The 25,971-nt window shown below is 41.5% G+C and overlaps 2 protein-coding genes and 2 long non-coding RNA genes across 8 annotated transcripts in view; 2 read left to right on the top strand and 2 right to left on the bottom strand.

The window, feature by feature from the left end:
* The window catches only part of LOC135115234 (RNA-binding protein RO60-like), a 29,041-nt gene extending 18,714 nt beyond the window's left edge, over positions 1-10,327 (top strand). For all 4 annotated transcript variants that reach the window (XM_064031777.1, XM_064031774.1, XM_064031773.1 and 1 more), the window contains exon 13: positions 1,262-10,327. In XM_064031777.1, the coding sequence (XP_063887847.1) occupies positions 1,262-1,388 (127 nt within the window). In that variant the 3' untranslated portion in view covers positions 1,389-10,327. The remainder of the gene's footprint in view (positions 1-1,261) is intronic.
* LOC135115237 (uncharacterized) lies at positions 690-3,446 on the bottom strand. The gene is made up of 3 exons (XR_010275920.1): positions 3,316-3,446; positions 1,355-1,432; positions 690-879 (listed from the first exon to the last, which is right to left on the bottom strand). It is a non-coding gene; the product is annotated as an uncharacterized LOC135115237 (long non-coding RNA).
* On the bottom strand, positions 7,270-18,588 carry LOC135115235 (monocarboxylate transporter 13-like). Of its 2 annotated transcripts, XR_010275918.1 has the most exons (7): positions 17,460-18,588; positions 17,050-17,320; positions 15,260-15,862; positions 14,857-15,048; positions 13,671-14,185; positions 11,704-11,818; positions 7,270-8,081 (listed from the first exon to the last, which is right to left on the bottom strand). XR_010275918.1 is itself a non-coding variant. In XM_064031778.1 (5 exons), exons 1-5 carry the CDS (start codon positions 17,937-17,939, stop codon positions 14,022-14,024), a joined length of 1,710 nt encoding a protein of 569 aa, XP_063887848.1. In that variant the 5' UTR covers positions 17,940-18,588; the 3' UTR covers positions 13,651-14,021. The 2 variants fall into 2 exon arrangements, 1 of the variants encoding a protein (XP_063887848.1); XM_064031778.1 differs by lacking the exons at positions 7,270-8,081; positions 11,704-11,818 and having other exon boundaries at positions 13,651-14,185.
* A 1,863-nt stretch (positions 18,589-20,451) lies between these two features.
* Positions 20,452-25,031, top strand: LOC135115238 (uncharacterized). The gene is made up of 3 exons (XR_010275921.1): positions 20,452-20,575; positions 22,775-22,890; positions 24,895-25,031. It is a non-coding gene; the product is annotated as an uncharacterized LOC135115238 (long non-coding RNA).
* The last annotated feature ends 940 nt before the right edge of the window (positions 25,032-25,971 follow it).

A 25,971-nucleotide genomic window follows, 5' to 3' on the forward strand; every position in this document is an offset into this window, starting at 1 on the left:
TTGTCTGTAGGTGTGGTCTTCCATGGATGTCCAGAAACCAGGGGATGAGGTGGAATTGGGAAAACATGTGCTTTCTTGAGTAGCACAAAAATTGCTTTCTTACACAAAATCATAAGCTACGGTATTTCCTTCCAGCCAATGCTTGCTTCATTGAAGGTGAGAATTTGCATCTTTTCTTCCAAGTCATCTCCTGAAAGTCAGAGTAAGAAGTGGCAGGCTAAATATAGCATGTGATTTACCAGAGGTGGGAAGGAGTAGGAGATTCAGAACTAGTTTCCCCTCCTACAGTAGAAAAGGCATCTGACTTTGAGACCAGTGACAAGCTACAACAGTCTTATTATATATTGTCTTAAGAAAGTTGGTATAAACATGTTAGTGCAATCACCTGCAAGCTGTACAGTGATGGATGCACTCATTTATTACTGGCGATCATCAAGAGGACTAGAGAAAAGCTGTCTCGTAACTTTGTCTTTTCTTTCATAAACCATCCAATTGCCAGTTTTTTAAGTGGTCAGTAAAATAATATAGGAATGGAATAATTTTTTATTTAATTATGATAATTATCTACAATGAGAGAAGTTATTTGTGAAGAGCTGTGGTGAGTGACTGTGGGTATGCAAATGTACTGTGGGCAATATGCTGTGGGTCTGTGGGATGAGAGAGAGAGAGAGAGAGAGAGAGAGAGAGAGAGAGAGAATGGTGGTCATACACTCCTGTAAGTTTGTTTCTTGGGTTTGAGCTTCACTGGGTGGGGAACTGAGGACTTTGGCATGATATTCTTATCTTGTCTTCTGTTGTGTGCATAGTGCAGTGAGTGGAGTCTCTGGGGATATTTTACTTAGTCCTCTTCTTGTGTGTGTAGTGCAGTGAATGCAGTCCCTGGGGATATTGCACAAGAGTTAGACATGGAAATCAGGAGTAATCAAAAATTGCTCTCTAACATAGTTAGATGCATGTAGGATTTATACACCTTATGTTTTACAGAAAAATATCCATCTATTGTCTAGCTATACACAAAATGGATTGCAATGCTTTCTTTCATCAACAATATATGGTAGAAACCTGTATTCAAGACAAGTATTTCTTCATGAAGTTTAAAATTATTAATTTTAAGGTGAGAGGAGATAGTTGAGCTTCATTAATAAATAATCAGTCACATGTGACACTCCATGACACTACCTATCAATTACATTGTTTTCCTACTGCTTTGTGTTCAGTAATGAATGTAAGGGTGTTCCTTATCTTATGTTGTATTGGCCAGACTGGTGTTGTGTGGCCTGTGCTCCAGACACCTGAGTGTCCCTCACACCAACAACCTGCTGGTGGTGTTGGGCTTCCAGCAGCGGACACCTACTGTCATCAGGGCCTTCCATGAGCGCTACTTCTAGATGGCCCCACCTGCCCACTGCCCCTGCTGATGCTGCTTCAGTATCTGCAAGTGACAATTGATCTTGTTGACTATTATACTGTATATTACAACATAAGGAAGATCAGCAACTGGGATGCTTGTCCCTACCCTCCTAGCATAATAGCTAGTAAAGCAGTCCTCGAGTGAGGCTGTTTTCTCTTGTTTCCAGGGATACCAGGTTTATCAGTATATGTGAGAATATTTCCTGCAATATATTTTACTTGTTGTGCGAGTTAAAAATATACAGGTATACAGTAGTACATTTTATATACAATACAATACTGTTTGCTGTTTGTCTTCCTCAGTAAACAAAGGTGTCATTGCATCTGAGCCACAGCGCAAGTCTGTCCTCAGCGTGGCAGATCAGAACAGTGGAGCATCATTCAGTGAGCCACTCCCAGCTACAAACTTGAGCTTTCATGTTACTGTGCTAATTGAAAATGATATTTCAGAGGAAATATTTTTGGTGCCTTGACAAAATTTCATCCTCTAAGAATTCCACTGCTTGAAGTTGTTTACAAGTGATGGGGAGGAAAGACACAACCTTTTATGTCCAGAATTTTATATAAACAAAAATCCTGTAGGGAAGAAGCTATGATTTTGCTTTGCTCTGAAAGCCGGAAGTGACGAGGGTAAGTGTTTTGATGTATCGCTATTTCTTCTAATTGTGCACTCTGAACATTGCTGCAGCCACCTCTACAGGACACCCTTGCTGTGGTGACTCATACCTGTAGTGACTGAGAGCAGTATATCACTAATGCTAAGGATGCCTGCACCTTGCCAGGGCCTGAAGTAATGAAGGTATCAATGAGTAAAGAATGCTTAGGTAGCACTTTGGTCATGACTGCTTGGAAATTGTTTGCATTCTAATGTACAATGTACTCCAGACTGTTGGCAAAGTTAGGTTTTACTAGGTTGGCTTTACTTTGTGTTATTTATTTTTTGTCATGCTAACCAGTTACTTTTGTTGACTATGCATGAGGTGGCAGCTACATATTAATTTTGTGTAAAAATTCACTTTGAGGTGTTGGCTGCATTTACAGTGGGTGTATTTTCTTTGCTAGGCATCACTTAAGATAGAGGGAAGTATGAATTAGATGGAATATAATGTTGATCCTTGGAGTATGTCATATGCACTGTGTCAGGTCTCCCTGGAAATGGTTTGCTCACTGTCTTCTCTGGTCTATACCCACTTAGGTTTTAACTTGCGTGAGGTTTTAGTGAAGCTTGTATACTAGGCTGTATGTTAATTTTAATTCAAGTTTTTTTGCTTTTACATTTACATTTTAGGATCTGAGATGCACTCTAATTTAGAAACTGAAGATTTTTCATATTATTTGGCAATGACTTATGCTTATCTCAACCTGGACCTTAAGATTACTTAGTAAAATTCAGATAAAGAACTTGATTTCTTGCAGAATGTCACATTTTACAACTCATGAACTAAACTAAACTAAGGTCATTCATAAAATAATATTCTTGAGTGCCTTTTTGAATGTCCTGAGCTGCAAGTCATCATGTATTGAAATACTTGATTGATTTTCAGTTGGCATGAGCATGAAGGGAGGAATACGAACAATTAAAATGAGGGTACTCTGGAGAGCAAATTGGTACATGTTAACCCATTGCCTTTCATAACATGAAAAATAATTTTCCAAATGCCTTCCCCTACTGTTAAGTACAAGTGTGATAAATCAGTATGAAGTTTGAATCCATGATATCAAGTCTGGTGCTCTACATCAGCTGGCCAAGTGTACTTTTCCACACAAATTCCTCAAGGTGCTCTCACTTCAACTCCTCCATGCTCATGCTAACTACTTTCTACATGCAAAATTTATTAATCAGCTTCTTACAAGCAGATGCCAGACAGCCTCTCTGATAAAACTTAATAAAATGCCATACTGTACCTCAAGTCCTCTTATTTTGTGATGTTCATGTGTTCATATCTGCTGTCTGAATACTCCCTTTTGTGGCTGAACCTTGAGTAGAACAAATGTAAATCATCACTCAACCTTCTCTTCACCAGTCTGTTGGAGGATAAAGGTTTAAGCAGTTGGTTACAGATTATAATTTCATATATAAATCCTAATAAGATGACTTCTGTCACTTATACTTAATTTTAACAGTAAAGAGTGTTAGTATAATGTTGCATTGTGTTTAACTTATTTTACTTAGGAAATAAAAATCAGGTCCTAGATCTTATTTTGTCAGTAGAAGAGTCACTGATGGAGAAGTTGTGGTTCTCTTATTACCATGTTTTGATGTAGAGTAGCTGTTGAAGTCTGATCACTGCATGTGGAAAGAATATTGACTTTGTACACCTGACTGTGGCATGGAGATGTACAACCATTATTTTTGCATATATAGTACAGGGCATGGATACTGGGAGAAATGGTGTCTGTGGTTTCAAGGGGAAGCATAATGTTTCTGCATGTTTAGTTATGGTTATAGAAACTGAAGAATACATGGTGTCTACAGAACTAAGGGTCTTTCCGGTAAAGTGCCACATAACTGTTATTGCAACCACAATGAATTAACTGTGGTAACGATCTATAGAAGCAAGGGTGTTTTAGAATATGTACAGGTCTGATGTATGACCATATAATGATATATTTTGGGTTGGATTGGGTGTCCTTGATGTATTATGGATAAAAAGTATGTAGGATGTTGTACAAGGTGATTATGGGAGTCATGAGAGGGAGACATTAATGTAATACAAGCTTAACAGTGTCAAAATCTTTTAAGATCTAACTCCCCTCGTGACTTCTGGCATCTAGCCCAAAATATCTCCAATAACTTTGCTTCTTCTTCTTTCCCTCACTTATTTCAACCAGATGACACCACTGCTATCACATCTATTTCTAAAGCTGAACTCTTCGCTCAGAACTTTGCTAAAACTCTATCTTGGACGATTCTGGGCTTGTTCCTCCCTCTCCTCCACCCTCTGACTACTTCATGCTACCTATTGGACGATTCTGGACTTGTTCCTCCCTCTCCTCCACCCTCTGACTACTTCATGCTACCTATTAAAATTCTTCGCAATGATGTTTTCCATGCCCTCGCTGGCCTAAACCCTCGGAAGGCTTACGGACCTGAAGGGGTACCTCCTATTGTTCTCCGAAACTGTGCCTCTGTGCTTGCACCTTCTCTAGTCAAACTCTTGCAACTCTGTCTGTCAACATTTACCTTTCCTTCTTGCTGGAAGTTTGCCTACATTCAACCTGTTCCTAAAAAGGGTGACCATTTTAATCTCTGAAACTACCATCCTATTGCTTTAATTTCTTGCCTATCTAAAGTTTTTGAATCTATCCTCAACAGGAAAATTCTTAAACATCTATCACTTCACAATCTTCTATCTGATCACCAGTATGGGTTCTGTCAAGGCCACTCTACTGGTGATCTGGCTTTCCTTACCGAGTCTTGGTCATCTTTTAGAGATTTTGGTGAAACTTTTGCTGTTGCCTTGGACATATCAAAAGCTTTTGATAGAGTCTGGCACAAAGCTTTGATTTCCAAACTACTCTCCTACTGCTTCTATCCTTCTCTCTGTAACTTCATCTCGAGATTCCTTTCTGACCATTCTATTGCTACTGTGGTAGACAGTCACTGTTCTCCTAAATCTATTAACAGTGGTGTTCCTCAGGGTTCTGTCCTGTCACCCACTCTCTTCTTCTTATTCATTAATGATCTTCTAAACCAAACTTCTTGTCCTATCCACTCCTATGCTGATGATACCACCCTGCACTTTTCCACGTCTTTTCATAGATGTCCAACCCTTCAGGAAGTAAACATTTCACACAGGGAAGCCACAGAATGATCTTTCTAAAATTTCTGATTGAGGTAGAGCAAACTTGGTATTGTTCAATGCCTCAAAAAATCAATTCCTTTATCTATCAACTCGACACAACCTTCCAGACAACTATCCCCTCTTCTTCAATGACACTCAACTGTCCCCCTCTTCTACACTGAACATCCTCGGTCTGTCCTTTACTTATAATCTAAACTGGAAACTTCACATCTCATCTCTAGCTAAAACAGCTTCTATGAAGTTAGGCGTTCTGAGATGTCTCCGCCAGTTTTTCTCACCCCCCAGCTGCTAACTCTGTACAAGGGCCTTATCCGTCCATGTATGGAGTATGCTTCACATGGCCGGGGGTGGGGGGTCGGGGTTCCACTCATACTACTCTTCTAGACAGGATGGAATCAAAAGCTTTTCATCTCATCAACTCCTCTCCTCTGACTGACTTTCTTCAGCCTCGCTCATCGCTGCAATGTTGCATCTCTAGCTGTCTTCTACCACTATTTTCATGCTAACTGCTCTTCTGATCTTGCTAACTGCATACCTCCCCTCCTCCCGTGGCCTCGCTGCACAAGACTTTCTTCTTTCTCTCACCCCTATTCTGTCCACCTCTAATGCGAGTTAACCATTATTCTGGTAAACTCTGGAGCTCCCTGCCTACTTCTGTTTTTCCACCTTTCTATGACTTGAATTCCTTCAAGAGGGAGGTTTCAAGACACCTATCCTTCAATTTTTGACTACCGCTTTGGACCCTTTTCTGGGACTGGCATTTCAGTGGGGATTTTATTTATTTATTTTTTTGTTGCCCTTGGCCAGTGTCCCTCCTACATAAAAAAAAAAAACAATAATAATAATGTCCAGAGTAAAATTACCGGTGCTTATTTTCAAGATTAAAAACCAAAACAGATTTCATAAGTTATATGCATGACAAAAAGCTATTTCCAAGGATAAAAATCACATCTGTAAAAATTATTCATATGGCACTATAATTGAGAAGAAAATAAGTTGTACCAAAGCTGAAAGTTATAGATTTTCTTAAACAAATCAAACAGTTTCTTTAAGAATGAAGAGATGGATGTAAAACTCAACTGTGTCATCAGTGTTCACAAAGGACTCTGTTTAGATGAAAGTGAAGATATCTGATAAATCAAGACTGATCAATGATCTCATGAAGCATTTGATATTTTGAATGACAGTCATCTTATGTGAGGGGAGTGCAGTGACATGGCTATGGAGATATGTGTTCATCTTCTGTTTTATGAGATTCATTAAAGTAATATTGCCATATTGATCAAAACACTTACTGCCAACTTTAGATACCTAGACAATGACATGATCATTGAAAATAGATACTATTGGAAATTAGAATAATGTTTAGATGCACACATTGCAGTTACCTCAGTCAAGGTGTACTCACAGGAGATGTTTTGTAATGCCTCATTTAATTAACATGAGGGCAGAAAACAGGATCTGTTGCACTTCTAGTGAATATTCAATGTTTGTTACTGTTATGTATTTATATCTATTTATTAATATTACTTTGCTGCAGACCACATGGAGAAATAATGTGAAAGTCCTTTGTGCATTTTGTGTTATTGTTTTATACAACTATGACTTGCTGTTGTATTATATTGCTATTTTATTTCATGTTCAAAATCAGCATGGTTTTTTTTAGTGACCACATCTTGAACTATAATGTTGCATGTTCCTTCATGCACAGAACAGAGATTCACCCAGTGAGACTCAAGAACACAACAAATATTAAACCTTATCTTTTGGTTATATAAAAATGTTATATAAAAATGTTACATGTAATTTTACCTTTTTTGTTCACTATTACAGTTCAAGAAAATCACTGTGTGCATGAGTGCATGCTTGTACACACATGCACACTTGTTCACATGTGCATGTGTGCACACTCTGGAGCATATATAGATGTGTGTGCACTATGACTTGTGGTGTGTACTACAGTGCAACAAAACTGTTACTTCTGTAGCTGCTCTGTTGGTTGAGAGATGGGATACAGGAGGCTCAGGTTGACAAACTACAAGACATACCATACTTGGTAAAAATTACTATATTTACATTACTTAGTTTGCAATAATAGAGGCAATCACATTTGGTAGTGATGTAAGAAGTGTACATAAATTAAACAAAAGTAGATATGGTAGAATAGGACAATGCAGGTCAGGAAAGGGCAACACCTTTCTCTGTATTATCAGCTAAAAATAGAAGATACAGCTCTTTTTACTGGAAAATCAAGTTAATGTTTTGTCAGTCAGACTGTGAAGTGAAAGTTAAGGTGGCCTGCATCTTGCACTTAAAGACAAACCAAGAACATGCCTGGCCATTTTGGAGTGTTTGTCAAGGAAACAAAGAAATGATACTGATACTTTCTATTTGAAATTCTAAGCATTTTTATTAAACCACAAAGCCCTTCATGGGGATAAAGATAATGGGAATTGTTGTTGGTGGATGTATTCTCATTTAAGTAGAGTTTCTTGGTAGTGTTGGTCTGTGAGAAAGCTTTAGGTGTTGAGGATTGTATGTAGCCAGTGTTAGTGTATTCTTTTCATAAATTACACATTATTTCATATTACAGTTAGTCTATTGGAGTAATAATGTTAAATCACCTGTTATGTAATAAACTTTAAAAAATTGTGATACTTTTTTCAAGTTTGGAAATAAAGTGTTTCATTAATGTGTCATATTCCACACTTCTCAGGGTCAGTCTTCATTTTGCTATCATTGTCACTTATGAAGGAGGAAGAATTATGTATCTCAACCCAGACACTAATGGTGGCATATCTAAGGAAGCTGGAGCAGGAGGGAACATCTAGCTCTCAGTCAGTTAGCCTGCAGCTTCCAGGCAGTCTGAAAAATAGTACAATTGAGTCAATGGTACAAGTAATGAACGGGGCTAAAGAGTTCACAGCAAGCGTCCACCACGGTTGTCAGATTTAGCGTTAAACTAAAGACTATGTTCTCTAGTGTTTTGGTGCCTCATCTTGACTATTTTTAACAGGCTGTAAAGGAAGCAATGGTTTTCAAGGGCATTTTGATGATTCTATTGATAGTTTAACAAGGACTTAGCACCATCAGTGGGAAAAACTTAATGAAAACCTGACTAATCATGTGGCTTTTGAAAATGGTCCTGTTGAGAGCCTGAAACAATGGAGAATATGGGCCTAAGATCAACTTGTGTAGTGATGATTAAGAAATAATATGTTACTGTAGATCCATATTTGATATAGAGGGAATGTACTTAAATCTATGAGTAGAGTGAAATTTTACCTTATAGACTTAAAGCTATTAGTGTAACCCAGATACATTATAGTCCAGCATTGTTTACTAAAAAAAATATCTTACACTAGCTGAAGCAATATTATACTTTCCTAGAATGGCTTCATATAACTGTATGCAACTCTGAATGTCTATAATAAGAACCAGGAACCAAGGAAAGTGAAGGTGGTGGTGTGTGCAGAGCCCTGTGAGGTGCGGTGAGGAAATGGGTAGTGTGGTGAGGTGGACTGCTGCTGCTCACCTGTCATTACTAACAAACTGGTTGTTCATAATTAACCCAAGACAGTTGTTGAACATTTTCAGTAAAATGTGTTTTAATTAATATGTTTTGAAAATGCTTTTATTGAGTAAATTTTTCATTAATGTAATATTTATCAATTAAACCTCCACATTAATTTTCCTTTTATTAAATGGCTGCCTTTAATATGGTAAATTACAGTACAGCAGACAATCTTTCTCCTAAAAAATGTTAGCATTTCAAGGAAGGAATTTCAAGACTAAGCAAAAGAATGATTAATGCAAAGATTTTGAAGGAGGAATTTAGTGTGTGTGTGAAGTCTACTGTAGTAATATTTAACTTTGTGTTAGGTTTGGCAGTTTGTCAAGGTAGGCAGTGTTGTGCACCACAGCAGACTGATCCTGGAGTGGTGTTCACTTGCCTGTGCTCACCACTCCAGGAGCAGTGCAGGTGTGGTACAATGAAGACCACATCTTTGTGCTGCTGCAGTGAACTCATTGTTATGCATATTTGTTGCATTTTATAGATATTAATTTGACATGTGAAACTGTGGAAAGACTGAGACCTCAGAAGAAATGTGCATTTCACTTCAAAATTTCTGCATCATATAAGAATTTTCAGTGCATAACATCATTCATACTCACTATTTCGTTATGTCATCCACTCTTAGAAGACCGTGACTGTCACAAAGTGTTTGTACTTTTATGAGAGCTAGAGAGTTTTCCAGGCCATGATTCCAGTTAACATTTACCATCCATAAGCAAGGCCAGGTAATACCTTTAAGAAATATACCCTTATTACTTAGGGACTTCAGTAATACTTCCATATATGTATGGTGTTAGGAGCAAAATATCTCTTACTAACTTAGTCCTCTTAAAACACTACCATTTAAGACATTTTAAATCTTGCACCACATGCAGCCATCCAGCAATGTGGGGAGAAACATCTTTTTTGCCTTGTTTCTTCTGTACACTGATCAGGTTGTATCACTGTCACACAAACCCTCTTCTTTTTGTAGTTAGGACTTAGAGGCTTGAACTTCCCATCATATAATGTAAGCTGAGAGGTTGTGGTGCATGCATCTCATACAAAATGCTCCTGCTGACTCTTATGCTGTTGCTGTTGTTGTTGTTGCTGCTGCTGCTGTACAAGTCCCGAGGCAAGATAAACTATTCACTCTTTCTGACCAGCAGCTGCATTTTGCTATTTAGTTATGGGGTGGCAAAACAGACAAGGGTGACACCACTTGTGCTGTACGTGATCACTAAGGCACAAGACCGAAATATTTGTCAGCCTTGACTGTCCTGCTGCCGCAAATGCTTCACAAATAGACGTAGTGTATGAGACCACTGGGACATGGGTGGATGTGCCCTTAAAGGGGAGGTTTATTTGCTAGGGTTGGACACACCATATATGTGATGAAGGCATTTTGATGGAATATGCACAGCTTTTTGGACACGCCAATACTTGTGTTGAGATTTTCAATGGAGTATGCAGTCTTTATCTTTAACCACATATTTTTGTATCCAATCCTTTTGTTAGCACATAAAGACTTGGGTGAATAAACTTATAAACTAAATAAGCTCTTGTGATTTTTATTCATTCCTCTGGGGTGTGATTTTGTTAATTTGCCAAGCCCTTCTTTAGGCTCTTGTTACTATGTGTATGTGTGTGTGTATGTGTGTAAGCATTTTAGTTTGCCTGGCTGTAGTACTAATGGTGTCCAGTAATGCGGTTACATTATGGGGTCCCAAACATAAGGTACAGTTACATTCATAAGTAGTCCTGATTTGTCGCCATGATGAATTGTAACCAGCTCAGGTACGAAGGTTTGAACAACGGTGCCTCGTGAAAAGAGTGCGAGGTGCCGGACCCTTCGCCGGCACCTCGCACTCCTCTCCTCACGAGGCACCGTTGTTCAAACCTTACCTTCGTACCCGAGATGGTTACGATTCATCATGGCGACAAAGCAGGACCACTTATGAAAGCAACTCTACCTTAACGGGGGACTCCTCCCCCAAAACCCACTTAATATAACCTAACGGGGGCTGCGCCCCCTCGTTCTTTCTTATCTAGTCTAATTTAATCCAACTTGAATGGGGGACTACGCCTTCCTTTACCCCCTTTTTGAGTGGAATTTAGCAAAGGTTTCCCAATAATCAACTTCACAAGCAGAAGAAATGATGTACACTGCACTCGTGGCGGAACTAACCGGAATATCTTGCAGCACACCTGAAGGCACAGGTATGCTACGCCTGGGAAACCATATGCAAAGTCACCATTGGCAAGTTGTCGGCTTAATCGTTACTGGGAAAGGTTTACCTAAGGGCAATTCACACAGACGCATGTAGACACTCTCGCTTCAAGTATTTATCAATTTTCGCCGTGTGATGTAACCATTACAATTCCTGCAAACAGAGAGACCAACTTGAGTGGCCTTAACTGCACACTGTGTATTGTCAAACTATAATAATAATACCCTTGATGTGTGAAATTCCGGGATCCCGAGACGTATCCTGATTCAGCCCTGATCCTGGGATGCTGAGAAACCCCCAAAAAGTAGGAGCTGTTTTCATCAGGTCCGGGATCGCTTTGCTAAATCAATGCTATTTAAAAACGCGCAAGTCGCGGCTACGAAAACGAAATTGAGAGATCCGAGACCTGTTTGTATCAAGGCAACTCGTTAAAAAGTGAACAGCTGGATAAAGTTAATTGCTCGCTCAGATGCAAGGCAATTAACGATAAACATTTATACAAGATTCGATACCAACGCGAACATATATAGCTGGATATTTACACACACACACACACAGAGAGAGAGAGAGAGAGAGAGAGAGAGAGAGAGAGAGAGAGAGAGAGAGAGAGAGAGAGAGAGAGATAATAAAATAATTTCAAATTAACCGTGGCATAGCATAAATGACTAACCTTACTGATATTCACAAAGTTTTCCTGCACCTGGTATAGGACGAATCCTTGGAATAAGGTAGTCTCTGCAGGCATGGATACCCCCTTCTGCAGCTTTTCTAGCACTGACGCGTACGTGACGCCACACCTTCCACCGGTCTCATGTCTGAGGTTCAGAGAAGAGTCGAACTGAATGAGTAAACCCTGAGCAGCCATCTTGTTCCCGCCACGTCATCAGGTTATACTCAAATATTTGCGTCCATTGCTTTCAACAGGTTCTAGAGAAAGTTATTGTAATTTTCTTTATAGTAATAATAATTTAAGAATAATCTTGAATTACCATTAAAATAAAAAGCAACCAGGAGAACCCTATGGCCTTTGAAAATAGTCCTAATGAAAGAAGAAAGCGTTCAAAATATTGGTCCAGGGTTTTAACATCTCAATGTTCAGTTCCAATAGCCGACTAATGCTGGACAACCCACAGGTTAACACACACACACACACACACCACCATAGTTGGGTTGAGTTGAAGCATTCGTTTCCTCGTGAGACATTTTAAGCAGGACGTCTATCCCTCACTAAATGTCATTACTTTTTGGCTGTTTATCAGTGCCGGTGAGGGAGCAGCCATTTCAAATTGGGGCTGAACGTCTCAAGACACAATTTGGGCAGTTTTTGAAAATATACTTATTAATTTATGGAGGCACTTCCATCTTTTTTCATGATTTCCCTGAACTTTCAATCAGCACCAAGCTAGGAACCGACAGGCTCACGATTCTGAAGCACTTCTGCGTCGCACCTCAACTTAATTCAGAAGGCTATGGTTGAAGTTACACGGTTTTTTAAGGACGTTTTCATGGTTAGAGTGCCAGATTAATAAGATTTCTATATTATTAACAGAAGAAACACTCTTGAGAACGCAGATTATCATCTCTGTGGCATTTGATAGGAGTCGGGATGAGAGAAGAAAACCTCAGTCACTTCTCCCTGAATACGGGGTTAGGGAGGGGCACTTCCGTTACCAATTAACATGAGGTGAGTTTGGTGACATAGTTTAACACGTACTCTGCAGCATTAGTGAGAAAACCAACAATCCGAGAAAAATCCCTTTTGTCCTTTAGAAATAGTCGTAATGCGAGAACAGGGTGTTTAAGAATACAGGGCAATGATTGGAAGCAGTGATGGCGTTTAAGAATGCCGAGCCACGCTGCAGGGAGGAGGTGGTTGGCGCTTGGCAGTGGCTCCACAAGTCTGGGTACGCGCAGTGAAGGGACTTGTGGCACATCATAAATTATTTGGCCCTCATTTCAACTTTATTTATTTATTTATTTATTTATTTACTACTACTACTACTACTACTACTACTACTACTACTACTTTTACCACTGCTACTACTACTACTACTATTTTTTGACGTTATGGTTTTACTATTTTTTCTACGTACGTAGTAGTAATAACATTAGTTATTGTTGTTGTAGAATTACACATAGCAAGAATAAACCACTAGACAATTCGTATTGGTTCTCACGCGACTGTCTGTACGTACTTTAGAGTCGTGGTAGTAGTAGTAGTAGTAGTAGTAGCAGTAGCAGTAGTGATAGTGAAAGTAGTGGTAACGGTTGTGAGAGTGCTCTGTCGGTAATGAGGAAACATGTCCTGTATACACAACAACAACTGTTACTGCTACTACTACTACTACTACTACTATTACTCGTGCACTAGTGTGCAAAGCGCTCTTTCATATTTAACAACTATAACAGTAATTCCATGAGAGAGAGAGAGAGAGAGAGAGAGAGAGAGAGAGAGAGAGAGAGAGAGAGAGAGAGAGAGAGAGAGAGAGAGAGCGCCATTTCTTCAATGTTTTATGCGGACATCTCGGCACAATAGAGGGGGAAAAAAAAAGTAAAGCAGTTTTGTACCCTGAGGACGTGACGACAGAGCCAACAAGGAAGATTTCTACTTCTACTGATGTGCACTACGAGAAATAAGAAGACGAGAGTGGGTGAACGTTTTATTACCTGGAAACACCATCCACTGTGACATTCGAGACCTGGAAACTTTCTTGAACCTGTCATCCGCAGTTTTCATTTTTTTTTTTTTTTTTTTTTTCTCCGTTTTTCTTTCATCTCTGTTGAGGGAGATGAAAGCATGTACATAACCACGGTCAAAAGTTTGTTCACGTGCTGTATTCTCTTCCACTAATGTAACCGTTTTGCTTCAACCGCAAGTCCTCCGATGTGCAGCCTGTCCCCGTACAAAACCCGATGAGTGAAAGGTTCCACGATCAGAGGACGGAAGACTGAAGAAACGCGCTAAACATAATGGAAATAAGGGTGTCAGGTTACAAGACTTCTGGCCGCGACTGTATCTCAGCCGCCTACTTCTGCGTCCTTGGTTCTCAGCTGCTCTTCTCTCCGTTTTTCGTAGGCTACAGCGATGGGCATGAGGAGGAAAAGGGCGGTGGCGAGGAACCCCGTGCTGCCCAGAACACACACACTGACAACGTAGCTGCCACTCCAGTCCCGTACCAGACCTTGGCGAGACAGAGATCATCAGTAACTACAATTTTAATCTAGTAATATAATTCTGGCCGTTTTCAGGATTACATCAAGATCAGACACGCCAGCTGGGACACGGCAGGATGCTATCATGTGAAGCAACTGTTTGTTATTACAGAGAGAGAGAGAGAGAGAGAGAGAGAGAGAGAGAGAGAGAGAGAGAGAGAGAGAGAGAGAGAGAGAGAGAGAGTAATTAAATATGAATAGATGAGTTATTTACACACATATGTACGTAAAGAACAAATAAATTAAACGAACTAAAACTATCAACACAAAGCTATAGTTGTCTGCAGTACCCGACCGTCTCCAGCAGCGCGGCATTGGCGGAAAGCGCTGCCTCATATGAGAACTGTCCCACACGAGCTGAGGTCATCTAACCTAACCTAATGTAACTTCCATTGTCAGTCAATAAATGAATCCGGGAATGTGAAAACGGCCCTGTTTAAAGGTTATCTAATTGAATCTAACCTCATCTTAGCCTATGTAACTTCCAGTGCCAGACTATAAATGAAACCAGGAATGCATCGTGTATAAACTGTTCCCTGTAAAGTTAAGGTTACATAATCTACTCTCAAGGTTACGTAATCTATACCTAATCCATCTTAGGCCAACTTCCACTGTCAGTCTGTCCAGGAATGCCGCTTACCAATGAGTGGGCCACTGCAGATCATCCAGAGGCCATTGATGAGGCCAGACACTCCCATCACAGGAACGTACAAGTGAAGCCCCATGTACTTCATCATGATCATGTTGTACAGAAACATGCATGATCCAGTGCTGAAGCCGCACACCGCCAGGGCCACCATGATCCACACCAATTCCTGCAGGAACCCGAACGCTGAAAAAGAAGCAGGGGAGAGAAGATGGATGGGTATCATGTTATGTTCCCGTTCAAGGGATATTTAACATCTACTTCTATAATACTGTGCGTTATTTCAGCTTGTCATTCAGTGATGTAGTCTACTGTTTCATCAATATCTCATCATATTTACCATATCTTTGCAAGAGAAGTAAAAAAAAAAAAAGTAGTAATCGGTGGAGGGCGTTACCTAGCGTGGAGATGGTCAGGAAGAAGGACATGACGATATAGGCGACGAGCACGTTGAACCAGGCCATGTCTGAAAACGAGGAAATCAGGATACGGCTTGTCAGATTGCACAGGTTGGTGATTGACATGCACCACGCCGCCGTCTCCACTGTGTGGCCCTTGGCCTCCATCGCGAAGGGCATCAGCAGGGAGAGATTGAGGAAGATGCCCACGACGAAGGAGCCTCCAATGGCGATGATGGCGACGCGCGGTAACCTAAGTAGCAGACAGTTCCTGCCCACGGAACAGACCATCTGGCCAATCAGCTTGCAAGGTCCAGGGCGGGGGACGGCGCCTTCCTTGACCTTGCTGACCTCAAGGCCATTCTTCCGCACCGGCCTGAAGATCGTGGCAGCGAGGCTGATGCTGAGTGCGAACACCGCCACGATGAGGGTGGCACCTCTGAAACCGCACAGTTCTTGCAGGTAGGTGATTATGGGCGGCCCGATGATGCCCCCGATACACAATCCCGCGGTGGTGAGACCGTTTGCTCGACCCAACATCCGCTTAAAGAAACGAGGTATAACCGCGAAGGATACCAGGCACGCCGATCCGCTCCCGAAACCTGCATGAGAATGAAAAGCTGTTCAGCACTAGGACTTGAGAGCCACCGCCTTCATGTTGACGGCTGCGGTGAAAGAACACATGATTACATGGCGTGACTCAATGAAACAAATTTGTGAAGCTGTCCATCACCAGAGACGCTGCTGTGTGGAGCCATAAAACGGGGCTTACGTCTGGTATTACCGCGACTTCCCTTCTTTCAGATGGGAAACCATGTGTCAAAGCACACACGCACACACACACCTCAAATAATCAACATTTTTGACAAAAAAATACAGAAGAGAATATCACTCTAGATGTTTTATTTTCCAAGAAACGAATTTAAAAAATCTGAAAGAACGTTAATTGTAGTTTCTAAAATTGATCAGTCTGAGTGAGGTAAGATCCGTCTAGCTTCTAAGTATAATTCATTTTAATTATAATCTTGGAAACATTGTCATTTTTGATAGCGTTAGTCTCTCTACTGACGGATATTAAATGCTAATGTACTGTACATTTGGCATGGAACTCAGAGCCTGGCCTGGCTCATCATCGTCATCGCAGCACAAGCGTCCTGTCTTCATCAACACATCTGATGCATGTGACGAATTCTTCCCCGTAAAAGTGACTCACTTTCACATCACAAGTTTGTAGAATTTTGTTAGATAACTATGGCGGCCTGATTCTTTATGTTCGTGAACAGACCCAAGCAGCATTTGAAATTGAGATGTCTTCTAAATTTTGCAGGAAAACATTATGTTTTCAACAAAAGTGAAATATTTGTACGACTTTATCCTGGATGAATTATTCTTATTAGACCAAAACTTATTAGGCTAAACTTCTTTATAAACGACAAAACGGTGAAAAAAAGTTACCATATTTTGATAATTCTAGCTTAGTTTCTGAAAAAAAAGTTATCTTTTGGTACAATTTTATCAGGAAATGTCGGTAATTCAATGTGTGTGTGTGTGTGTGTGTGTGTGTGTGTGTGTGTGTGTGTGTGTGTGTGTGTGTGTGTGTGTGTGTGTGTGTGTGTGTTGGTTCTCTGACACACAGCTTCTCGCATGAAGGAAGGGAAGTCACGGTAAAGCAAGGCTTATTTTCTGGCCCTAGGTTCAGTACACCACATCTCTGGTGCCACAAGATCCTTCCTCGATCGCCATTAGCAATGTCGTCATGATTTGTGCGTACAGTGGAACACGCTCATACCTGATAACACTGAGTAAGAGAAGAAAAGGAATGACACGGAGGGGGCGAACGCAGAGGCCGCCATGCCAGCAGAGCACATCAGGCCTGCCGCTATGCCCACCGCCCGCCATCCGAACACCTCGGTCAGGGGCCCCGCCAGCAGGTTGGACACGCTCCAGGCGAAGTTTTCTGTGTTGAATATCGCTCCCGTTGTGGTGGAGGTCGCGTTCCTCTCGATGAGAAAATCAGCGAACAGTATTCCGAAGCAAGGACCTACGATGGCCACCGCTACCTAGAATTGATAGAAAAATTGATGGGGTTATCAAGTAACGGCATTATTTGAAGCGAACATTTTGCATGTGACTGCTACGTTTTAATTTTGATAGCAACTACTTGTTTATATGATAAACTTGGGTTTGGCTGAGCATTACCATCGTAGTGAAGGTGCCCAGGACCACCAAGAAGGCCCAGCCACGGTCAAGGTCATCGTGCTCGTTCACCTCCATCTTGACCTCTCCGCCTTCCTCTGACTTGTCTCGGTGTTTAGGAGACTTGAGTCCATTACTTGTTTCTTCCAAACCTTGTCCATCTTCATTCACGTGATTCAAAACGGCCTTCTTTTTTTCTATAGTGACTTCATAACTTCCTCTCTTCAGAGAACCCCCACTTTCCTCAGCAGGTGAGGGCGTGGCGCGGTCAGCAGGGGCAGGTGGGCTCGGCACCGCCAGCACGCCACCCTCCTCGGACTCCTTACTGTTCTCCCCTTTGCTGCCCCCACCCCCTCCCTCCTTACCCACAATGCATTCCGACTCCGACATATCAGAATCACTGGAGTTATGGTGTTCACTGCGCTTCAACTTCTCGTCCACCTGCAGAGACGTGACGGGGTCTGCCTCAGTGAGTGCCGGCATGCTGCTGAGTGTTAAGCCGCCCACTGCCAAGGCTGTGTTGTTTGCTCTAAAGACGAGCAACTAAAACGCTGCTCTTTATCATCCACCAGATAAGGGAGTGAGTGTCAGCTGCTTTTTTGGCGTGGTTGGAGCTCGCTGGCACTCAGCCTCCGTGCCGCTCGTGCCAGCCTGATACGAGGCCTTTCAGCGAATGAGAAGCGGGACAGCAGCACATCACATTTTATGGTCTCAGACTGTGGCGACGTGTGGCACTTAAGTGATGGGATGAAACATTGAATAACCACTACAGCGCCATTGTATAAGTGACACAAAAACGCATTAGCAGCACTATGGATTAAACCAATTAGTTAGTAGTAGAACTGTTACACGAAAACTTTCAGACTCACGAACTGGAACGAACCAAAATGCAAAATGAAATACGAGAAATGACGGTGGCTCTTGTGTCACTCCATGGTGAAACTAATAATGCATGACGTGCATTGATTTCACAGCGGTTTGATCAGGAATACATTGAGGCAGTGTCTGGTGGTGGTAGGGGGATCCTTGAGATCTGATTGTTGTTTAGTGCCACAGTATAAAGTTGTGGTTTGCGTAACATTGTGTGTGCCTTACAGCGATGTAAATCTGCAGAGGAATATTCATAACTACTTATCAATTAGTCAGTCAGTATAGGAACACTTATTAATATAAAAGATACGGAATTAAAAGGAAGAAGGTGCTAAAGAGGAAGGAGAAATTAATACGAAAAGTAGTAGTAATAATAATCCATCAATCGATCAGTCAATCAGTAAAATATCTATTGAAATTAACCATCCATTAATCTATCTTTGTACGCGATAAACAAACTGTCTCAACATTTTATCTATCTATCTATTTGTCCTTCTACACGACTATTAATATACAAATATGTCTAAATAGCCATCAATCAATCAATCAATCAATCAATCAGTCAGTCAGTCAATTTATTTATTTATTCGTATGTATCTAAATGCAGGCCTATATGTGAGAAGAGGTTAAGAAGAGTTGCACCACGTTTTGAGCATTAACCCTTCTCTTTGTCGTGCTTCAATGGTGCACGGTCTTGTTGCGTCCCTATATCTTTTCTTTCTACTTTCTTACTTCCTTCTTCATTTCCTCATTCTTCTCATTCTTCCTTCTTCTTAGGTGTTTCATTTCTTGTTGGTGATTCTTGGGTTACAATATCTTGCTCTCTTTTCTCTGCCACTGTCTCTCTCAGCTGAAGATCAACTCTGGCATCAACTTAGCAAGGAGCCGCGACCCGAACGATGACAAAGGATTGCGCCCTCGCACACTTACCATCTTGTCTCGCCCAGGACTTTAAATAAACTATGAGAGAAAGGTATTGGGGGTTATGAAAGGTATAGTTACGATCCTAGTAATAGTCTACCAGCCTTTTTTTTTTTTTATGATTCATGATTTGATAAGGATTCTTATCAAAGTACAAGCCATCCATGAGAATAATAATAACAATAATAATAATAATAATAATAATAATAATAATAATAATAATAATAATAATAATAATAATAATAATAAAATAATAATAATAAATATTTTATTGTCACTTTACAATATACATGAAAATTTTGAAGTTAGCTCTCAAAAAAAAAATAAATAAAAAAATAAATAAATAAAATAAAAACATGCATGTATAGGCCTACATACCTCACACAATTTATATATTTTATAAACATAAATAAATAAATAAATAAATAAATAAATAAGTAAATAAATAAATAAAACATTAAAAACCAAAATTCCGAGTTCAAGAATCAACTAAAACCTGACTATAATCTGCGTGGCCTTTCAGTGCCCAGTTCTTGTGGGACACCGATGCGTTTGCCAATACAAGCACAGGGGCAAGGGAACCAAACAGAACGTCTTGCTTATGAAAGTACCCGCAATAAACTGTGAGAGATAAGTAAACATGTCGCGAAATTAAATAAGTAGATATGCAAGAGTAATCAGTATAAGAAGTAAATGTACGAGTGTAAGAAATAACATACATTCCTAAGTTAAGCAACAAGCAGATGTGAGTGTTGTAAGATAGTTACACGCAGAATACAAATTAATGCAATTGGATTTCAGACAACAGCTGCAACATTCAAGAAAAAACAAACCACAGTATAAAGAAAGATGAAACAACAAGATATCGCTTCTTATCCCTGTAAACGTAGCGGTGTGTTGATTAACTCGAATACTTTCACATAAATAGCTGTAGTGCAAGTTATTGGGGTTTTCGCATGTTTGTTTGATTACAGCTGTTACCGCCGAGCGGGTGCAAGGAGGAGTTGTTGAGCGAGCGAGGCTGTTGATGAGGAAGTCAGGGCGAGGATCAAGTCAGCGAATTTCTTGTACGGCCTGAGTGTTGACGTAAGGAGATGAAGGACGCTTGTTATGACATGAGACTAAGATAAGGCCGACCTTATTCCCGTCGCTAATGGATAGCGATAGGCAGTGTAGGGACCCTGGCAGTAACTGAAGACGATAGGGACACTTTGCTGAGGACACCCGAGCAGGCAGAACGTGCGTTACTGCAGGGGACGAAGGTAGATAGAGCAACTGTCAAGAAGGACGTGCGTACTGTTTGACGATCACCCCAAGACCCAAAACACGTGAGTTTAACAACTACCTGTGTAATATTAGCAACTATCTGTATAAGAATACATTAGTCTGTAATAACTATATAACACAAGTTATTGGCCTAGAGTATTGTTTATGACTATCCATATATGTCTTCAGATTTTGACCGGATTCAATTAACAATTCGTGTCATCGTGTGGGTCTGAAATAACCTTCATCGCCTTTGGGCGGTAACAATAGCGATAGTTGAACGAGGGATTATGCATCACCAATGGGGAGAGAGAGAGAGAGAGAGAGAGAGAGAGAGAGAGAGAGAGAGAGAGAGAGAGAGAGAGAGAGAGAGAGAGAGAGAGACCCCATAAATTGGAATACGAAGCATGGGAGTGAATGTGATGAACAGCGTCTCTCTCTCTCTCTCTCTCTCTCTCTCTCTCTCTCTCTCTCTCTCTCTCTCTCTCTCTCTCTCTCTCTCTCTCTCTCCATCGCAAAAGTTCCCCGTCAGCAGCGTGGCAAACATTCCGTTGTGTTGCATGGTGGTGAGTTGAAAAAAGGGTCATTCATAAAAAAGAAAAGACAAAAAAAGGGCACCCTCCACACACACACACACACACACACACACACACACACACACACACACACACACACACGTACATACACGCGCCTAAAAATTGTGTAACTCATCGTTAATTATACTTTCCTACGTCACGGAGAGGCATCGACCTTGTAAATGTTTCTCTTGTTGTCATGCTGGCAATAAGGGTTACGTAATACAAAACGATTAACTTGATGCAACAAATATATCTGCAACTTTTAGGCTTTGTTTGTAAACGCTTTGGATGAACCATTTGAAAGACCATAAAGATAATATTGCTATTACTTTTTTCTTCTCCCACTGATGATGCAGCAATCTTGTTATGTCATTACTAGGATTATGATAACATCCTTCACATTTGTAGCAACTTAACCCACTGTTAAAAGAATCAGTCGAGATGGGACAGTGCAATATTTCTGAAGGCGAACTTTTTTTTCTGGTAAATGAAGACGAATCTGTACGAGACTTTTTTATTTATTAGTCCATTTACTCCTTTTTGCCAATGTAAAGCTCACTGTTACGACTAATGAATATGTAAGAGGATAGAAGTCTTTATGTAAGGAGTGAGTGAAAGCGCTGCACATTCGATAAGGGTCACGAGTACTGCAGTTGAGTGGCAGGACTGCCCCCTACACGCTACTGCATCCACTTGTCTGTCAGGGGGATAAGTCCGTTACACACACACACACACACACACACACACACACACGCACACACACACACACACACACACACACACACACACACACACACACACACACACAAACACACACACTGGCAGGTCATTCACCAACTTTTACGTTCCCATGAATATTTTTATGTTGTGTGAAATCTACTACAAACAATTCTTCTAATGTAAACGACTGAAATCTGAAGAAAGGGAACTTCTTTACATATGATATTCCCAAAACAATTTCTCTTAAATGGCAATAAATTCCGTGTGTGTGTGTGTGTGTGTGTGTGTGTGTGTGTGTGTGTGTGTGTGTGTGTGTGTGTGTGTGTGTGTGTGTGTTTTCTGTAGCCAACACAGATGCCGACCAGACCACCACCACTACTACCACATTTAACATGGCGTAAAGGCACGCATACAACCCTCGTAAAAGAGGGAGAAAGGAAAAAACAAAGAAAAAAAAAAGAAAGAAGGTCGGCGATGAAAGGAATTTAAGAATTGTGGCGTCACTGAGAAGTATGTGTATGTGTATGTATGTGTGTGTGTGTGTGTGTGTGTGTGTGTGTGTGTGTGTGTGTGTGTGTGTGTGTGTGTGTGTGTGTGTGTGTAACGGACCTATCCCTATGACAGACAAGTGGATACATGTCCTGTCTTTTAATGTCAAACTGTAACACACACACACACACACACACACACTTCATCAGTTAATGCATTCTATTGATCTATTTTAATGTTATCTTTGGAAGAACGTTATTTCTGCACATTATTACGTACTTTCCCCCCCCCACCCTCTCTCTCTCTCTCTCTCTCTCTCTCTCTCTCTCTCTCTCTCTCTCTCTCTCTCTCTCTCTCTCTCTCTCTCTCTCTCTCTCTCTCTCTCAAATCTTGCGTCACAGTTACATACGAAGCACAGCGAAACAAAAACATTCCCCCTTCAGCATATCACCAACACCACTTCACCTTTTGCAGTCGGCTCACGACCATTCCAGAGAGCGTGTTTTTACATCGTCCTTCCCTTCTGTTTGAATCCAGTCCACGCCATGCATCGCCAACGCCTCCTCCTCCTACTTCTCCTCTCCTTCCTGGTGGGTGGTGCGTGCTCCTGCATTAAGAGGGACTTCAGTACAAGTTCTGTTTGTTCTCTTTCTCCTTAACGCCGTGACGATACGAGATATAGGTGTGACGTATATTTTACTGCAATTAATGTGGCCCCATTCTCTGGTCTTTGTGTGAGGAATGGTGCACCTGAGGATAGTTATTCTTCCCTTGTGCCATTATTGAGTGAGGCGAGACGAGGTGAAATGATGTGGAGGCAAAGTAAGGATAGATAAGGTAAAGGAACTTAAGTAAGGTAAATAAGGTAAGGCTCTGGTAAGTCAGGCTGGGTTTCGTTGAAGGAATTATAGTGAGCGGTGGAGGAGGTGGGAAGGAATTATTCTTTTTTTTTTTTATGTAAGAAGGACACTGGCCAAGGGCAACAAAAATCAATAAAAAAAATGCCCACTGAAATGCCAGTCCCGTAAAAGGGTCAAGGCAGTGGTCAAAAATTGGTGGATAAGTGTCTTGAAACCTCCCTCTTGAAGGAATTCAAGTCATAGGAAGGTGGAAATACAGAAGCAGGCAGGGAGTTCCAGAGTTTACCAGAGAAAGGGATGAATGATTGAGAATACTGGTTAACTCTTGCGTTAGAGAGGTGGACAGAATAGGGGTGAGAGAAAGAAGAAAGTCTTGTGCAGCGAGGCCGCGGAAGGAGGGGAGGCATGCAGTTAGCAAGATCAGAAGAGCAGTTAGCATGAAAATAGCGGTAGAAGACAGCTAGATATGCAACATTGCGGCGGTGAGAGAGAGGCTGAAGACAGTCAGTTAGAGGAGAGGAGTTGATGAGACGAAAAGCTTTTGATTCCACCCTGTCTAGAAGAGCAGTATGAGTGGAACCCCCCCAGACATGTGAAGCATACTCCATACATGGACGGATAAGGCCCTTGTACAGAGTTAGCAGCTGAGGGGGGTGAGAAAAACTGGCGGAGACGTCTCAGAACACCTAACTTCATAGAAGCTGTTTTAGCTAGAGATGAGATGTGAGATTTCCAGTTCAGATTATAAGTAAAGGACAGACCGAGGATGTTCAGTGTAGAAGAGGGGGACAGTTGAGTGTCATTGAAGAAGAGGGGATAGTTGTCTGGAAGGTTGTGTCGAGTTGATAGATGGAGGAATTGAGTTTTTGAGGCATTGAACAATGCCAAGTTTGCTCTGCCCCAATCAGAAATTTTAGAAAGATCAGAAGTCAGGCGTTCTGTGACTTCCCTGCGTGATATGTTTACCTCCTGAAGGGTTGGACGTCTATGAAAAGACGTGGAAAAGTGCAGGGTGGTATCATCAGCGTAGGAGTGGATAGGACAAGAAGTTTGGTTTAGAAGATCATTAATGAATAAGAAGAGAGTTGGTGACAGGACAGAACCCTGAGGAACACCACTGTTAATAGATTTAGGAGAAGAACAGTGACCGTCTACCAAATCAGCAATAGAACGGTCAGAAAGGAAACTTGAGATGAAGTTACAGAGAGAAGGATAGAAACCGTAGGAGGGTAGTTTGGAAATCAAAGCTTTGTGCCAGACTCTATCAAAAGCTTTTGATATGTCCAAGGCAACAGCAAAAGTTTCACCAAAATCTCTAAAAGAGGATGACCAAGACTCAGTAAGGAAAGCCAGAAGATCACCAGTAGAGCGGCCTTGACGGAACCCATACTGGCGATCAGATAGAAGGTTGTCAAGTGATAGATGTTTAAGAATCTTCCTGTTGAGGATAGACTCAAAAACTTTAGATAGGCAGGAAATTAAAGGAATAGGACGGTAGTTTGAGGGATTAGAACGGACACCCTTTTTAGGAACAGGTTGAATGTAGGCAAACTTCCAGCTAGAAGGAAAGGTAGATGTTGACAGACAGAGCTGAAAGAGTTTGACTAGGCAAGGTGCAAGCACGGAGGCACAGTTCTTAAAATGACCTCATGTCTATCTTAAGAAAGCATGAGACAATAAGGCATCAGGGGAGTCATTTCTCTCCGTGACTGCAGCAATAATGGTTCCTTGCAGGATGGCATCTTGGGTAATATCGAGGACTTGATCGCGGACTGCACGGATTTCCGGCGGTGCCAGTGTGCCCAGGGCGTCACGGGAGGGAGGCCTGCCTTGGCATTCGTCACCAACACCAAGATTAACACAATATGCATAGGCGTGCTCATTAACGACCGCTACGTGATATCCACCACTGAGTGCGCGGCTGGACTAGACCATAACGCCATCAATCCAGAAGTGCTCGTCTCCTTCGAAAATTCAGAGGAGGAATTTGATGTCAGCCAGATCTTCCTCCATCCTAATCACGTGCCGGACAGTCTGCCGCGGCTGTACGACATCATGCTGGTCCGCCTTGCCCTCCTGGTTGACATGACCAAGCACATTCCCATCTGCCTTCCTCACGCCTCCCTCTTGGTGTACAATGGCATCCCGGGCTGGATCATGGCGCCCGGGTTGAGGCCTTTAAGCGTCAAGATTCACACCGGCAGCTGCTCCTTCATGCGTCAGGTTGGTGGCGTGGTGCGGACCATTCGTGTACGGCCCGGCATGTTTCTGTGTGTTGGCAACGTTAAGACCTCCTTCTGCTACACGCACCCGGGGTATCTATTGATGATGATGGTCCACGGCTGGTACATGTTGCTGGGTCTCTCCTCCACTAACTATTTGTTTCCGATGTGCAAGTATTCTCAGGGTCTCTTCTCTGAGGTGCTGCCTTACCGAGCGTGGATCAGGAATATTACTAGCGACTCTTCCAACTGCCAGTTTGTGAATTAGCCTGAAAGTAGGTACGGCGAGGCTAACACACACACACACACACACACACACATTATTACCGCATAGACTGTTACTTTTTTTCACACTAATGAGATCGCTCTTATCCCACTCCTAACTCTCGTCTTTTAAAAGTACAGGAACATAATGTAAGGGATATTTATTTGGACGGAGATTAGTATAGGATCGGGTGCCTCTCATTGATTTCACTTCCACAAGGCTCGAAAGTTCGCAGGCCTTAACACTCAGCGCCCATCACCATCCTCTCCCTTTCTTGAGCGTCACATCTACATGACGTACAGTTTATTAAGATATTTCCAAACC

The sequence above is a fragment of the Scylla paramamosain genome, chromosome 29 (genome assembly GCF_035594125.1).
Source record: "Scylla paramamosain isolate STU-SP2022 chromosome 29, ASM3559412v1, whole genome shotgun sequence".
Classification (NCBI taxonomy): Eukaryota; Metazoa; Arthropoda; class Malacostraca; order Decapoda; family Portunidae; genus Scylla; species Scylla paramamosain.

Coding starts and splice junctions, on each gene's coding strand:
- LOC135115235 (XM_064031778.1), bottom strand. CDS start 17,939: ATGCCGGCACTCACTGAGGCAGACCCCGTCACGTCTCTGCAGGTGGAC. Junction 17,321..17,459: donor TGGGCACCTTCACTACGATG/GTAATGCTCAGC, acceptor TATCAATTCTAG/GTAGCGGTGGCCATCGTAGG. Junction 15,049..15,259: donor CCTGACCATCTCCACGCTAG/GTAACGCCCTCC, acceptor CTTCTTTTTCAG/CGTTCGGGTTCCTGCAGGAA.